The 17,057-nt window shown below is 46.2% G+C and overlaps 1 protein-coding gene across 2 annotated transcripts; it reads left to right on the forward strand.

Annotated features, from left to right (window-relative positions):
* Nucleotides 1-6,258: 6,258 nt before the first annotated feature.
* On the forward strand, nt 6,259-16,375 carry CNPY3 (canopy FGF signaling regulator 3). 2 transcript variants are annotated; one of them, XM_044003869.1, is made up of 6 exons: nt 6,259-6,605; nt 12,267-12,390; nt 12,802-12,898; nt 13,594-13,716; nt 14,340-14,457; nt 15,632-16,375. In XM_044003869.1, the coding sequence occupies exons 1-6, from the start codon at nt 6,449-6,451 to the stop codon at nt 15,847-15,849; spliced, it is 837 nt and encodes a 278-aa protein (XP_043859804.1). In that variant the 5' UTR covers nt 6,259-6,448; the 3' UTR covers nt 15,850-16,375. The 2 variants fall into 2 exon arrangements, with proteins under 2 accessions (XP_043859804.1, XP_043859805.1); XM_044003870.1 differs by having other exon boundaries at nt 6,469-6,597.
* Nucleotides 16,376-17,057: the final 682 nt, after the last annotated feature.

Consider the following 17,057-nt stretch of genomic DNA (forward strand, 5'->3'; position numbering starts at 1 on the left):
TCCTGACTCCAGGACCGGTTCTCTATCCACTGTACCTCCTAGCTGCCCCTTAGGACTCCACTTTCTACTTGACCCTTAGATGACCCCAGGGTGATGACTCACAACATTAAAGATGGCATTCCGTGAAACTTAATCTCCCCAAGCCAGCAGAAAAGTTGGAACATCAAAGAGGAAGATCCAGTCCTCCTGGGTCAGTCCATTCCACAGAGAATCAGGTTAGATCTCAAACAATGTTTTTTTTCTACCTCACCTCACACCAGGAAGGAGATGAGCTCTGGAGGAATTGGGTATAAGGAATTTTTGCAAGTCAAATCCTATTTCTCCTCTTTCTTCTCCCTCCCTCTCATCTCCTCCCCTCCCTTCCAACAGAGTGACTTACATTCTATCCTTAGACCAAAGCTTTATCCTGATTCCTGATTTGTGAGGCAATTTGGTACAATGAAATGAACACGGGATTTGGAGACAGAGGGCTTAGGTTTAAAGACCCCCAGGGCTCTTGGGATCTTGGGATTTAATTTCTCTGGAACTCAGATTGAGAGGCTGTTTTAAGAATGGGATGGGGGGGCAGCTAGGTGTCCTAGTGGATAAAGCATTGGCCCTGGATTCAGGAGTACCTGAGTTCAAATCCGGCTTCAGACACTTGAAGTGACACTAGCTGTGTGACCCTAGGCAAGTCACTTAACCCTCATTGCCTGGCAAAAAAAAAAAAAAAAGAAGAAGAAGAATGGGATGAAGAGAGGCCCAAGTAAGAATGTTAACATTCTCAACCCTTAAAAACCCTTAGAAAGTTCTGCCCTCGGCTCCAGGACTGGCATGGTGGGGAGTTTTGAACTAATTTTGGTGATGGAAGAAAGTCTGCAGTTTATAGTCAGTTTCCAGGGAACCTGGATCCCAGCCCAAGCTGGCAGGGAGTGGGGTGGGGTGGAGTGAGGTAGAGGCAAGTGCTGGGGGCAGAATGGGGAAGTCTGCACTTTGCATGTGTTCTGAACATAAGGTGTCTTCTGACTTCTGGGTGGAGGTGGCTGGGTGAATGTGGAGCTCAGTGGGAGGATGCTATAGGACTGAAGGGAAGGGGGAAGGGTGGGAAGGAACCATCTGTTCCCCCTGGCTTCCTGCCAGGTGCTGGGGTCATCAGAGAGATGGAGGGATTTTAGATTTAGGTCATCTGATCTAACCCCTTAATTTTACAAATGAGGAAACAGGGATCCAGAGAAGCTTGCCCAAGGTCACACAGATAGTAAGTGGCAGCGCTGGGGCTGAAAGTCAAGCCCTGTGAGCCCCAAATTAGCTCACTTTCCACTTCACCACACTCCTCAGAATAAGGAAAGAGAGGCATAACAACATCTTTGCTCTTAGTATGGATGGAGGTTCAAGGGATGCAGTGGGCTCACCTAGCTCCAAAATTTAAGGTGTCAGATTTTTTTTTTGAGGGGCAATGAGGGTTAAGTGACTTGCCCAGGGTCACACAGCTAGTACATGTCAAGTGTCTGAGGCCACATTTGAACTCAGGTCCTCCTGAATCCAGGGCCAGTGCTTTATCCACTGTGCCACCTAGCTGCCCCAGCACCAGATATTATTAAGGACCCAGTATGTACAAGATATTACCAAGGTATTTGACCCTGGACAAGTTTCTTAACCCCTATGTGCCTCAGGCAATTCTCTAGATCAGAAGTCCTCAAAATTAGGTCACCAGGGGGCCCTTAATACCCTATCAGGGATTCTTGAAGTCAAAACCTTTTTGTAATAATACAAAGAGGTTTTAATTTTTAATGATGTGGTAAGTATCAGTAGCTATGGAAACAATAACTTTTCATTATTGTTGTCCAGTCGTTTTATTTTATTGTTTTTGTGTGTGTGTGTGTGTGTGTGAGGCAATTGGGTTTAAGTGACTTGCCCAGGGTCACACAGCTAGTGTTAAGTGTCTGAGGCTGGATTTGACCTCAGGTCCTCCTGAATCCAGGGCTGGTGCTCTATCCACTGTGCCATCTAGCTGCCCCTGTCCAGTCGTTTTAGTAGTGTCTGACCCTCTGCAACTCCATTTGGGGTTTTCTTGGTGAAAACCATTTACTACTCCAGTTCATTTCACAGATGAGGAAACTGAGACACAGCTAGTGTCTGAGGCTGGATTTGAACTCAAGAAAATGAGTTTTCCAAACTCCAGACCAGGCACTCTATCCACCTCAGTAGTTGGGGGGGGGGGGTCAGCAATTTCTAAGACTATAAAGGGGCTGTGGATCTATGTATTGCATGACTGCACATGTATAACCTGTATAAAATTTGCTTGCCTTCTCCATGGGTGGGGGAGAAAGGAAGAGAATTTGGAACTCAAGATTAAAAAAAAAATGAATGTTAACATTTACATGTAATTGGGGAAAAACTAAAATATCAAAAAGTGTAGAGGCAACTAGGTGGCACAGTGGATAGAGCACCGGCCCTGGAGTCAGGAGGACCTGAGTTCAAATCCGGCATCAGACACTTAACACTTACTAGCTGTGTGACCCTGGGCAAGTCATTTAACCCCAATTGCCTCACCACCGCCCCCCCAAAAAAAACAAAAAAACAGTGTAAAGAAGTCCTAAAACCAAAAATTTTGAGAATGGCAACCTTAGGTCCTACCAAGTAAGTCATTGACAGGGTTGTGAAGGTGGAAGGAGTTCTCACACCATAAATTCCCCATACTGAAGAAATCACAGATCCTTCAAATAAGGCTATTGCCACAAGAAGCTAACATCTTAACATGTGGATACAACTTGTATACAAATCTATCTGATACACAGTAGAGTCTGAAAAGGACAAAGTATCCTATGAAAGTTGGAGGAGAGTAATAGTTAGTAAAGGTATCAACAATAGCCCCCATTTCTATCCTGCATTAAGGTTTATAAAGCCCTTTCCTCAAAACAACCCTGTGAAGCAGGAAGTATAAATATGAACATCCTGTTTTTATAAATAGAGCCAGCTAGGTGGCACAGTGGATAGACTCATCCTCCTGAGTTCAAAATTGGCCTCAGACACTGACTAGCTGTGTGACCCTGGGCAAGTCACTTCACCCTGTTTGCCTTAGTTTCCTCATCTCTAAAATGAGCTGAAGAAGGAAATGGCAAACCACTCCAGGATCTTTGCCAAGAAAACCCCAAATGGGGTCATGGAGAGTTGGACATGACTGAACAACAACAAATTTTTTTTTTTGGTGAGGCAATTGGGGTTAAGTGACTTGCCCAGGGTCACACAGCTAGTAAGTGTTAAGTGTCTGAGGCCAGATTTGAACTCAGGTCCTCCTGACTCCAGGGCCGGTGCTCTATCCACTGTGCCACCTAGCTGCCCAACAACAAATTTTATAAATGAGGGAATCAAGGGTCAGAGATCAGTGAAGTAACCCATACTAATGAAAAGGGTCACATAGTTAGTATCTTTCAAACAAATCAAAAGATGTAAAATGTGATAGTTTTTTTTAACCTGTGTTTCAGTCTTATTTGGGAGAGTATACTCTATTCAAAGATAACCTCTCCATTTTATAGTAGAAGAAATTGAAGCTTAGGAAGATAAATAGGGTTGTCTATGATCTCACAGAGAGTAGTAAGTGGCAGGAATGATTATCTCCTTTGAATGAGGGTATGTCTTATTTACCTCGTACAAGTACAAAGAACAAATGTGATGGATGAATGAATGGTCTGAAATCTGAGGCCCCGACAGGTGAAGTAATCCACCCGAGGTCACGGAGCTAGTTAGTGGCAATTGAAAAGATAGATGGACTTGCAGGCAGTAGAGACTTAGGTCGGAAGCCCAATTCTGACACTAAACCTTTGGTAGGTCATTTAACCTTCCCAGTTTCGCTTTCATCTGCAAAATGGGGGCAATAATGCCCACAATACTTGAATCAGAAGCTTTAAAGTATCACATATATGGAAGTTGTTGTTATTATTATTTTCACTAAACCAAAGAACTTCCATATAGGGAAGATTTTTCCACCTTGGAGAGGGTTGGATGTCTCTTTTAGAACAGGCTCCTTGGGGGCAGCTAGGTGGCACAGTGGATAAAAGTACTGGCCCTGGATTCAGGAGGACCTGAGTTCAAATCCTGCCTTAGACACTTGACACTTACTAGCTGTGTGACCCTGGACAAGTCATTTAACCTTCACTGCCCCCCAAAAAAACCAAACCAAAACAGCAACAATGAAAAGAACAGGCTCCATGCCCTCATTTCTAGGCAGTTTGGGGTGGAGAAAGTGTTAGACCTGAATCCGGTGGGTGTTTAGTTTGAAACCCACATCTGGCCATTACTGGAAGTACAACCATGGACAAGTAATTTAACCTCTCTGAACCTTACTTAATTTCATCATTCAGAAAAATGGAATTTACCTGTAGTACCTATCTCAATGAGGTTGTTGTGAACAGTGGGTTTCTTCAACTTCCCTTCTCTGCATATCATAACCCTGTGACATCATTTCCCATTATCTCCCCCTTTACTTAAAGTCTCAGATGCTGGTCCTTCTTTTTGGCACAGCTAACTACTCTGCATGGACCCCTGAGCTCATCCATCCCTGCCTTCTCCAGCGGAATTCAGTCTTTTTTTTCAGTCATGTCCAACTCTCTGTGATTCCATTTGGGGTTTTCTTGGCAAAGGTACCAACAGAATAGTTTGCCATTTCCTTCTCCAGGTCATTTTACAGATGAGGAAACTGAGGCAAACAGGCTTAAGTGATTTGTCCAGGGTCACACAGCTAGTAAGTCTGAGGCCAGATTTGAAATCAGAAAGATAAGTCTTCCTGACTAGAGATCTAGTGCTTCTATCTACTGCTCCACCTAGCTGCCCCTCCATCAGAATGCCCCCACAATAATCTCCCTATTTTTCAATTTCTCCCTATCTACTGGTTTCTTGTCTGCTGTTTACAAATATATTCAATCCTCTCTCATCCTTAAAAAACCTTTGCTAAACCCAAACATCCTTTCTAGGTGTTATATCATATCTCTCCTCCTTTTCTCAGCCAAACTCCTAGAAAAAGCTGGCTGTACTTAGTCTCTACTTTTCATCTTTGCCCTCTTTTTCACCTAATCATTATACTGAAACTACTCTCCCCAAAGCTACCAAATGACTCAGGCTATAAAGTACATATGTAACAATATTAATAAATTGTCAAATTCACGGGACTTTTCTCCATCTTCATCCTTCTTGACCTCTCTGCAGCATCTGACACTGACCACCCCTGCTTCCTACACACATTCCTATCTGGGATCTTGTGTCATTGCTTTCTCTTGGTTCCTTCCTATCTCTAGCTCCTTTGCTGGATTATCCTCTCTCTCTCTCTCTCTCTCTCTCTCTCTCTCTCTCTCTCTCTCTCTCTCCAGCCCTGAAGTTACTTTGTATGTTTTCTCTCTATCATCTACCTATCATCTGTCTGTCTGTCATCTATCTGTCTACCATCTATTTATCTGCCTATCATCTATCTTGTCTATTATCTATTTATCTGTCTATCCATCCATCTCAGTCTCATGGGGAGAATTGGGTGCCCTGGGCCCATAACATCAGTCCGTAAACATAATGTATATACACATCCATGCACATATGCAATTACCTTGCATATTTTCTTCCTTCTTCCTTTCCTTCTTTCTTCATAATATATGTATATACACGGATATACATATACCTACATAGGTTCCCTGACAATTACCTTTCATCTATTTTCTATCTACACTCATGTATGTATGTATATATAAACAGATGTGTGGCATATACAGATATGTATGTATTCATGTATATGAGTGCACATGCACATGTAAATATCTGCACATTCAACAATACATCCACACACAATCATTTGATCACATACACACGTGTGTACATTGCATTGCATGAGTGTATATGTGAACACAAATGTAACCGTGTTGTTCCCTGAAGTGTAAGCGCCTTGAGGGCAGAGATTGATTTACTTCTGTTTTCGTAACCCCAGCAACCTGGCATAGTGCCTGGCACAAAGGAGGCGCTTAATAAATGCCTGTTGGTTGATTTACAATGCAAACAAAACGCTTTTCAATCCTTTAAGTACCACGTAAAAGTCAGTTCTTATTACTATTCCCACCTTCTCACCCCCTCCCTGGGGTCCCGCTCCCTCTCCTCCCCCTCCCTCAGATGGCAATGATGCTATTGGTCGCAGCAGCCACCGTCCGCTCTCTGATTGGTCGGAGCCGGCACCGGCCCTCCCTTCCCCATTCGTTAGTCGATGAACTCCCGTCGAAGGCCCATTGGCCGTTCCGCACTCGGGCGCTCATTGGTTACGGGAGCGAGCTGGAGGTAACAAGACGGGAGGTGAGGGCTGCTGGGCGAAGGAGGGAAGGAAGAAGAGTGAGGGGCTCGCCGTTGCTGTGGTGACGCCCAGGCACGTGTGCAGTCCCGGAAGTGGCTCCAGGAAGCGGCCGCACGGTGGGGGGGGAGGAAGTGCCGGCCCGGCCCGGCCATGGAGCGGCCGCTGCCGCCGCTGCTGCCCGCGCCCCGGTCTCGACCCCACCGCCTCCTCCTTCTCCTCCTCCTGTTACTGCTGCTGCTCCCGCCCTCCGAGCTGGGCGCCTCGGCTGAGGAGACCGATTGGGTCCGACTGCCCAGCAAGTGCGAGGGTGAGGGGGGTGGGGTCAGGGTGGGGGTGGGGGTGGGGATGGGTGGGAAAGGAGTGTGAGGAGGAAAAAGCATAGCCTGATGTAGAGTCGGAGGCGGGGCCTGAAGGGAAGGGGAGGGGCCTGTTGTGGGGGGAGGGACTTAGAGGAGGGGCGGGGAATGGACTTAGGGAAGGGAACTGTGCTGGGAGGCAAAGGAAGGGGACATATAGAGGAGGGGGCCCCTGTGGAAGAGGTGAGGTCAGTGCCTGACACGTAGTGGATATGTAATTAGTGATAATAGAATTGAATGACCAGGAGGTAATAAATGGGGAAGGGGAAAGGATCTCAGGCAGAAAAGGGGAAGCACTAGGTAGTTTCCTGGATCTAGAATCAGGAAGGCCCGAGTTCAAATCGTGTCTTGACACTCAGCTGTGTGACCCTGGGTAAGTCATTTAGCCTTTGCCTCAGTTTCCTCTTCTGGAAAATGGGGATAATAATAGTACCTACCTTCCAGGGTTGTTGTGAGAATCAAATGAGATAAAATTTATACAGCTCTTTGCAAACCTTAAAGCACTGTAATCAAAGCTAGTAGAGTGGGAAAGAAAGGGGGTAGGAGGAGTGAAGAGCAGCATTCAAAAGTTTATAGCGATTAAAAAAAATGTTCCTAGGAGGGTAGGGAAGAAAAGGGGATAGTGGTGAGGCAGTAGAGCTCTGCGAAAGGAGTTAAGAAGACCTAGGTTCAAATCGTGCCCCTAGCTATTTACTAGCTGTGTGACCCTGGTCAAGTCACCTAACTACCGTCTGCCCCAATTTCCCCATCCATAAAATGGAAATAATAGCACCCACCTCTCAGGGTTGTTGTAAGGATCAAATGAGACAGTAATTGTAAAGCTCTTAGCACATAGCCTGGCACATAGTAGCACTATTTAAGTGTTGACTATCATTTTATTGTTAATCATGAAAGGAGAAGAGTTGGAAAGTTTGAAGTTCTAAAAGCTAGCTGACTGTCTACTTTGTGATCACTTTGGCGATCACTTCTTCCAGGAAGTCTTCCCTGATTCCTCCAGACAAGGGCTACCACACTACTGACTACTGGCCAGGTGACCCTGGGAAGTTCACTTGACTCCTCTGGGCCTCATTTTCCTCACCAGTAAAATGAAGGGATCGTCAGGATTGTCCCTTCCAGCTCTATTTGTTGGATTTACTTTATAGCACTTTCTACCATCAAACACAACTATTTGTGTACATATTAGATTGTAAACACTTTGAGGATATATTTTCATCTTTGTGTCCCAGGGCTGAGGACAGCTCCTGGTGGATAGTAGCTGTTTAATGAATTTTTTTTTTTTTTTTAGTGAGGCAATTGGGGTTAAGTGACTTGCCCAGGGTCACACAGCTAGTAAGTGTTAAGTGTCTGAGGCCAGATTTGAACTCAGGTACTCCTGACTCCAGGGCCGGTGCTCTATCCACTGCGCCACCTAGCTGCCCCTGTTTAATGAAAATTTAATGAATTGAATTGAGAATTGTACTCACATTACTTAGACATTTATTAAGTATGTGGAGTACCATGCTAGATCCCAAGGGAGTTAGAAATGAATGAGATAATATCCCTGTCCTCAGAGATATTATAATCTTGTAAGCCAGGTTGGTTCTCAGTTGTTTCCTTCTATTCTTCCATCCCAACTCAGAATATCTATTTCACTTGTTTTTGCTCTCCCCTCCCGCCTCTCAGTCTAGGGTCATGGATTCCCTCCATCTGTCCTACCTCCTTTGGCAGAGGCAGTGCCCTTTGTAGTTTTGCTTCCTCTTCCCACTCTCTTCTGCCTCATCCTGAAACTCAGGGGCCCCAAGCCCAGTTTCCTTTTTCCTCTTCACTCTCACTTTAGCTTATGGTCTAAGAACAGGATCAAACTTTTCTCCTAACAGGGAGAATCGAAGAATTTTTTTTCTTCTTTTTTTGGGGGGTGGGGCAGGGCAATGAGGGTTAAGTGACTTGCCCAGGGTCACATAGCTAGTAGTAAGTGTCAAGTGTCTGAGGCCAGATTTGAACTCAGGTCCTCCAGAATCCAGAGCTGATGCTTTATCCACTGTGCCACCTAACTGCCCCTGAATCAAAGAATTTTCGAGCTAAAAGTAACTTTATAAGAAAGAATACTGGATCAGGAGTTAGGAGACCTGGAATTAAGTGATGGTTATGTCCTGAGAAGCAAATCAATTTCTATCTCTGTGCCTCAGTTTCCTCATTAGTAAAATGGAGCTAAGACAGTAATCCTGCCCACCAACAGAGTTGGTGTAAGGGTCAGATGAGACAATGTATGTGAAAGTACTTTGTAAACTTTTTGCTTTACAAATGTAAAGTAAATTTCAAGTTCAACTAATGTTTATTATTAAGTGCCCACTGTGCAAAGCACTGTGATGGGCACAGGGGTGGGGGGGTGGAAGGGTGGTACAAAGACAGATGTGACACACACTCTTCTCAAAGAGTTTAAAATCTGATAAGTTTACAAATAAGGATGATACAGAGCAAGTGAGGGAAATATAAAGAGGAGTCTAGGCAAAGATGTTTGAGGAGGGAAAGATCATTTTAAGCAGAGTTGGGGTAGGGATGATCCCTGAGTTGGGCCTTGAAAGTAAGAAGTGACTGAAACATGTGGAAATAGGGGAGAGGAAGAGTCTGTTCTGAGCATGGGGCATGGTATAAGCCAGAGGTGTCAAATGAAAGGTGTTTTACAAAATAAGAATACAGCAAAACATAGGTAATGTTCATTTGTGGTCTTCTAAGTCCTCTAGGCTTCATTTCTATTTCAGTTTCACATCACTGGTGTTAACAGAGGCAGGGAGACGAGAATGGGCATGATGGGAATTGAGGAGGAAGAGTAGCCTAGTTTGGTTGGACTATAGACAACACAGTGGGAAGGGGGGAAGTATATAAGATTGGAAAGGTAGGTTGGAGCCAGATTGTGGAGGGCCTGGAATACCAGAATGGGGCGTGTTTGCTTTTATTTGGTAGATGGCGCTGGTTGTTATTATCCACCCTCTCCATTTTATAGATGATTCAACAAAGATGGTTAGAGCTCCACATTGACTTGGCAAATTCCAGCCCTTGGGCTTCTCCTTACTGTGCTATCGTTAATAACACTTTTATACTCTTGTATAAGTGTTGATTGTGCCTGACCAACAGAGCTGGGCTTCTGGCCCAGGAGCCTGAGAGAGACAGGCCTCAGCACATGGCAGAGTATGGGTGGGTGGATGACCATGAGTTTCTGGGTTCTATGCCACAGGCCTCCCCACATGTGGTTCTGGGTGGGATCCCCAGAGGGGCTCCTTAGGTGGTGAAGTTTGGAGGAGTGCAGGACATGGCTTACGGTTGGATGGGTGGTAGAGTAGGAGGGTATTCCAAACCCCCAGGCCCTGCAGAATACACACAGAGGGCGTGGGAGAAAGGGGCAGAGAAGCCAGAAAGATGAGGTGTGAAAGATGCTGGAGTGAAGGGATCAAGTTGAGGAATGTAGGAAAGGAGATAGCAGATGGCATGGATGGAGAACAAGGGAGGTGAGCTATAATTTAAATTCAGACTCTCAGAGGACTTGCTTATTTAATGACATTATTCAAGAATCATTTCTTTATGTCCCTGGATATAGTCTCAAGGCATGATAGAAAATGCCATCATAGGACTTTCCATTTGTCACTCATAAATTGGTTTTCCATCAACCAACCTTTGCAACCAGTATTTTTTTTTTTGAGGCGATTGGGGTTAAGTGACTTGCCCAAGGTCACACAGCCAGTAAGTGTTAAGTGTCTGAGGTCGGATTTGAACTCAGGTCCTCCTGAATTTAGGGCCGGTGCTTTATCCACTGTGCCACCTAGCTGCCCTCCTTTTTTTTTTTTTCACAGTATTTTAAAGGGGGCATGAGGACCTGCTTAGCCCAAATGTTAAGTCATTTTGTCCACCATCAACAAGTTTATTACTTATTGAATACCTATTGTATAGTGGTCACAGTGAAAACGATAGATAGAAATAGAAAATAAAGGACTTCATCAGGCAGCTAGGTGGCGCAGTGTATATAGAGCGCAGGTCCTGGAGTCAGGAGGACCTGAATTCAAATATGGCCTCAGACACTTAACACTTACCAGCTGTGTGACCCTGGGCAAGTCACTTAGCTCCAATTGCCTCACCAAAAAAATAAATAAATAAAGGATTTGATCTTGAGGTACTTATACCCAGAAGGGAGGAGGAGACACGAGAAAATAGCCTAAGATATTTAAAAAGCAGCGTACAAGTGAGTCCAAGTGAGATTTTTGGGGGGGTCAGGGGAGGACCAGGCAATGAGGTTTAAGTGACTTGCACAGGGTCACACAGCTAGTAAGCGTCAAGTGTCAGAGGCCAGATTTGAACTCATGTCCTCCTGAATCCAGGGCCAGTGCATTATCCTCTGTGCCACCTAGCTGCCCCTCAAGTTAGAGTCATATTGAGTACTTAAGTGTTGAAGGGACCCTCAATAATCATCAGAAAATCACTAAGCATTTATTAAACTCCCACTCTGTGGTGGACACTATGCTAGGCATTGGTCATGCAGAAGAAAGAGGGGACGGGGCAGCTAGGTGGCACAGTGGATAGAGCACCGGCCCTGGAGTCAGGAGGACCTGAGTTCAAATCCGGCCTCAGACACTCAACACTTTCTAGCTGTGTGACCCTGGGCAAGTCACTTAACCCCAATTGCCTCACTTAAAAAAAAGAAAAGAAAAGAAAGAGGGGTGGGGGAGGCAAAACCTCCACCCTCCAAGTGCTTCCATTCATATAGGGAAAACAACATATTCACATATATCGACATGTAAAACAGGTACATGGTAATCTAATGAAGAAGCAGCAGCGCCTGGGAAAACAAGAAAGGGCTTCCTGCCAAAGGTGGCACTAGAACTGAGTTTTGGAAGAAACCAGGGGTCCCAAGAGAAGGGAGCAAGGATGGGAATGCTTCTGACACAGGAACGTTCCAGGCCCTAGAACAACCATGTGTCAGGGCACAGAAATGAGAAATAGTGTGTCCTATTGAGAAACAGACTGGACTATAGAATGCATGGAGGGGAGTAATGTATAATAAGGCAGGAAAGGTAGGAGCAGGGTAGATTGTAAAGAGTTTGAAATGCCAAACACAGTCCTTTGAGCCTGGAGGTAATAGGGAGCCACAGGATTTGATTGGGAAGGGGAGTGACTTGGTCAAATCTGTGCTTTAGGAAAATCACTTTGCTAATTAATATAATGGCAAAATGAGAATCAAGTAGGTTAATCCAAACAAGGAATTCCCACATACTGGGGATTTTGAAGAAGGTACCGAATGTGGATTCGGTATCATTTGCAAGAAAGGTATTCCAGGCTGGGGGAATGGTGTTTTCATCAATAAGAAGGTTGGAACAGATAGGCAACAGATTTGCTTGACTGGAGCAAGGAAATGAGAGGAAATACTACATAGGCCATGAAGGGAACTTGAAATATGGGTCAGAGGATGTGGATATAACGTACTCCATCCAGCTGAGAGTCTAGAGCCAGCTCCCTCTGAGTGGAAAGAGGAGCCGGCTTGATTCTAGGAGTGTGGGGGAGGGAAGAGTCTCAGGTTTACCTTAGCTGGGGAGTACCCCCCAAAGGGGCATCCATTCACCCACTTGTGCTTTGCCTCTTTCTCCTAGTGTGTAAGTATGTCGCTGTGGAACTGAAGTCAGCCTTTGAGGAGACAGGGAAGACCAAGGAAGTGCTCGACACCGGCTATGGCATCCTAGACCAGAAAGCCTCCAGAGTCAAATATACCAAATCGTAAGTGAACAGTGGCTTCATAAACCTTAGTCTGTTTGTGTTGATCTCAGGGACTTGGTGTTTTCTCTCTGTCCCCCTCCCATTTCCCAGGAGAGAACAGTGGCACACAAGGCAGTGAGATGAAACGGAAAGAACACTGACTTAAAAATGCAGAGACTCAACTTTTAGTTTTGATTCTGCCACTAACCAGTTGTTTAACCCTGAACAAGTGCATTCCCTTCTGTGGGCCTCAGTTTCTTTATCTGTAAAAGGAGAGGATTTGATTCTCTCTAAGGTTCCTTCTGGTTCTGGCATCCTATGATCCTCCCCCCCAGGCAGGAAAAATCTGTCCCCATTCCTCTAGTGGAGACAGCAGGGACCAGCTGGAAGTGGGTGGGGAGGTCACTACCCTTTGTGTTGGCATTTCTTCAGGGATCTTCGGTTAATTGAAGTAACTGAGACCATTTGCAAAAGACTTCTGGACTATAGCTTGCATAAGGAAAGGAGTGGCAGCAACCGGTTTGCTAAGGTTGGTATCATGCCCTTCACGCATTCCCTCTGAGAGAGAGAGGGAGAGGGAGAGGGAGAGAGAGAGAGAGAGAGAGAGAGAGAGAGAGAGAGAGAGAGAGAGAGAGAGAGCGCGTGTGTGTGTGCGTGCACGTGTGCACTCAAGTGTCCCTGTGTGGATCTGTGTGGGTGTGATTTGGAACCTGGGAAGGTCTTACTTCCTGAAGCTGGCCTATACCTTCTCTTTATTGATTTCTGTTTGTACTCTCTGTTTAACCCTCTCAACTCATAGATAAGGTTTGTGTTCTTCTCACTCACTGACATTAGGACTATTTCCAAAGACCTGTCAGTGCTGATCAAGATCCCTTGAGCCCCAGTGACAAAAATGTGCAGAACTTCCCACTGGTGGTGAGAGGTGACGCCAACTTCCAGACTTTTAGAGCAGTTCAAAATTGGAGAGCTAGGTTTCAGGTGAGAAAGGAGACACTGAGGAAACATCAGCCAGATGGAGAGGAAGCAGAGGCAGAATGGGAAAGGCCCTGTCGGCATTGTTGCCGAGGGGCATCTGTTCGAGTGTGTGCTGGATTAGATGGTCTCGGATCCCCCCCCCAGTTGGACATAAAAATGTCTTACCTTGAGCTGGTAGCCATCTCTTCTGTCACCTTCAAGGGTTGAGAAGGGCAGGTGGGCAGATACCTTTATGTTTCTTCTTCTTAGGGTATGTCTGAGACTTTTGAAACACTCCACAACCTAGTCCACAAGGGGGTGAAGGTAGTGATGGACATTCCCTATGAACTTTGGAATGAGACTTCGGCTGAGGTAGCTGACCTCAAGAAGCAGGTATGTGCCCAGGGAGCTCTCCCGCCTATTCTCAGTGTCCTTCTCTACTCTTGCAGATGTTCATTGGGGATTTTGTTTGGCTTGCTCCTTTGCCCTCTTCACTACCTACTTATTTGCGTACGATTCCGCCACTCCCTTTAATCTTTGTATCTCCTCGAGAACCTAGCATGGTATACCAGACATAGAACCAAATAAGCATGTGTGGGATCAGATTATTAAATTTGATATCATCAGGGCAAGATAGTGCCGGGAGATGAACTTGCTCTACATTCTGGGGGAAAAATGTTGTGAACTCCTGAGTCTTCAGGCCCCTTAGTGCCGCCTGTGCCATTTTAGTCTCTGTCAGTGAGGCCCTCTTCCAGATTGGGAACAGGGCTCTGTATTGATTGGAAGCAAGAGCCTCCCTAAAAAATACCTTCATGTAGCCCTGCCAAAAGAGATTTCAAGAGGATGCAGTAGTGGTAGTGGTTTGTAATGTCAGTATCCCTTCCTGGGGCTCTTAGATAGGCCTTGGTTTCCTTCTTTATAAAGTGAAGAAATTGGACTAGCTGATTTCTGAGGACCCTTCCAGTTGGGACATTTTACATTCTGTGTATCTGTGTCTTTGTTGCCTTCTGCCGCAGTGTGATGTGCTGGTGGAAGAATTTGAGGAAGTGATTGAGGACTGGTATCGGAACCACCAGGAAGAAGACCTGACCTCCTTTCTCTGCGCCAATCATGTGCTAAAGGGGAAAGACACAAGTGAGTCTGAGGTTGTGGGGGTTGGGGATGAGGTTCGGGTCAGTTACCCCTGCTTGGTGAACCCTGGGAAAATGGAGGTGGAATAGGCATCTCAGATAATAGAGATCTTGTCCTTGGGGAGCCTGGATTATTTGAGGAGGCTATGGCTCCACAAAGTAGATACCAGATGAGTTCAACATGTGGCCTAGGCAGAGCATGTGTGTCTAGGCTCTTGGGTTGTGGGCAGAGGCAAAGGCCCAAGGTGAAATCATCAGAGCTCACATTCATGTAGCACTTGTTTGTTCATCCAGCAAGTGTGTATTCCGTGCCTTTATGTAAGACACTGTACTAAGGCTAAAAGGCAAAATAATAAAGAATCATGGCCTTTAAAGGGTTTACATGATATATTTTGTTCTTGCAACATGCCTTTCTCACTATCTAGTAAGGTAGAGAGTGAAAGTATTTTTTTAATTAAATTTTGGTGAGTTTTCAGTTATCAAGAATTCATTTTTTTTCTCTGTTTCACCTCTCCTCCCACTGGAAAAAAAAAAAAGAAAATCCTTTGAACAAATAAGCATGGTCAAGCAAAATCTGTCCAAGCATAGATATATTGGCTGTGGCTAAGAATGTGTCATGTTCTGCATATTAGTCCATCACCTGCCAGGCATGAGGTCATGATAAGGATCATGCTTTGAAATCATGCTCAGAAATGACCGGAGCGCTTTAAGGCACAGAAATATTATTTTCTTTATTTTATATATAAAGAAACAGAGGTGGGGCAGCTAGATGGTGCAGTGGATAAAGCACTGGCCCTGGATTCAGGAGGACCTGAGTTCAAATTTGGCCTCAGACACTTGACACTTACTAGCTGTGTGACCCTGGGCAAGTCACTTAACCGTCGTTGCCCAGCCAAAAAAAAACCAAACAAACAAAAGCCGAGGCTTAGAGAGGTTAAGGAAATTGCCCAGCGTCACACAGCTGATGAACATTGGAGCTGGGGTTCAAACCCACTTCTCTCACTGCAGATGCATGCTTTCTGAATGAATACCAGGGCTATCCCTGGTATCCCTGTGCATGTGAATACAGTAGGTCCCAGGCCAGCAGTTGATGCCCAGTCAGGCACTTGGCAGATAAACTCCCCCCTGCTTTTGCCGGTTGTCTGAGCATTCTGTCCCTTCTACTCTCCTCTCACCAGGTTGTCTGACTGAGCAATGGATCAGCAAGAAAGGGGACACTGCAGCCCTGGGAGGGAAGAAAGCCAAGAAAAAGGGGGGCAAGGGCAAGGCATCCAGCAAGAAGAACAGCAAGCAGAGGAAGGATCCGGGAAACCTCGATGAGGACCCTCATCCTGAGGAGGATGAGGGTGTCCAGAAAGCCACCCCCCTCACACACAGCCCCACCGACGAACTGTAGATTCCAACCAAGCACCCCATCTACCGTCCTGGGGGTGCCGAGGGAAGCCCTTGTGCCTCTGGCAGACAAGGACGGACTCCCCAGCTCTGGGGGTTCACTGCACCCCCTGCTGTGCCCTTGTCCCGATGAGGATTACAGAGCCTGCCCTTCCTTTTCCTTTCCTGGCAGCCGCTTCTCCCTGGGGCTTGGAAGAAGAGCAGCGTGGGGGCCCCAGAGCTAAAAACTGCATCGTGAACCTTCGAGGGATGGGTCTGAGCATTGCCAAGCCCTCAGGGAGGACTCATCCCTCACTGTCCCGTGGGTGCACCCATATCTTCTTTCGGTGTTGGTGGTTCAGCAACGCCACCCCCCCTGTATCAGAAACACCTTGCTCCCGGCCCCAGTGCTACCAGCAAGGCCTTCCTCCCCCCAGTCCTGGTTGAGGCTGTCTTCCCTAGTCCCTCCACAGCCATGTGACGCCCAGTCCAGCCCTCTTCCACCCATTTTACTGCACAGTGTGCAGAGTAAAAAATAATTGGCCTTTTTACTTGGTGTCCTAACCCCCTTTTCTGTGCCTCTCGACTGCCTTTCCTCCCATTCTTCTACCAAGAATTCATGGGACTTGGCATAAGGATGGTGCCAAAAAAATCCTTTTGGCCCTTGATTTCCCACTTACTCTGGGGAGTTCTTGCAAGATGATCTGGAAGAGCAAAAGCAAAGAGGGAATCCTGGAAAACCTAGGAGTGTTGGGGAGAATGGGAGGGAGGGGGAAGGTACAGAATGCTGGGAGTAGGTACAGGGAGGAGGGCTCAGGTGGCCCTATTTTAACCTAATAGGATGGCGATTAACCTTCCTCCCCCTTCAGCCTCACGTCAGCCCCTACCCTGATCTAGCTGGGCCTTGAAAAGTGACACCCCGTTCTAGAGTAATCAAAAGGACAGCTGCCTTTGTTCCCACTCCACTTCCCAGGGGTCCTGTCTCCTCTGCTCTAGAATTTGCTATTCTTCCCTGGCACCTGGCTCCCTTTGCTCCCTCCTGCCTGGTCACCTCCACTGGAGGCTGTTCACTCCTGTCCTGCCCCCCTCATCCTTCCAGGTTTTGTGTCATGTGTTTACTGCTTCCCCTCATCGGGGCTGCCCCTCACCATTGAACTTTGTTCCCCCTTATTTTTTTCTGTTCCTTTTGAATGTAACATGTGGAACTGCCTCTCCTCCCCCTCCCCCTCCCCC

The sequence above is a fragment of the Dromiciops gliroides genome, chromosome 4, assembly GCF_019393635.1.
Source record: "Dromiciops gliroides isolate mDroGli1 chromosome 4, mDroGli1.pri, whole genome shotgun sequence".
In the NCBI taxonomy this organism is placed as follows: Eukaryota; Metazoa; Chordata; class Mammalia; order Microbiotheria; family Microbiotheriidae; genus Dromiciops; species Dromiciops gliroides.

Bases quoted from the DNA above. Each gene is read 5' to 3' on its own strand.
- CNPY3 (XM_044003869.1), top strand. From the start codon at position 6,449: ATGGAGCGGCCGCTGCCGCCGCTGCTGCCCGCGCCCCGGTCTCGACCC. The intron at 6,606-12,266 runs GTGAGGGGGGTG...TCTTTCTCCTAG, and splicing joins ACTGCCCAGCAAGTGCGAGG to TGTGTAAGTATGTCGCTGTG. The intron at 13,717-14,339 runs GTATGTGCCCAG...CTTCTGCCGCAG, and splicing joins TAGCTGACCTCAAGAAGCAG to TGTGATGTGCTGGTGGAAGA.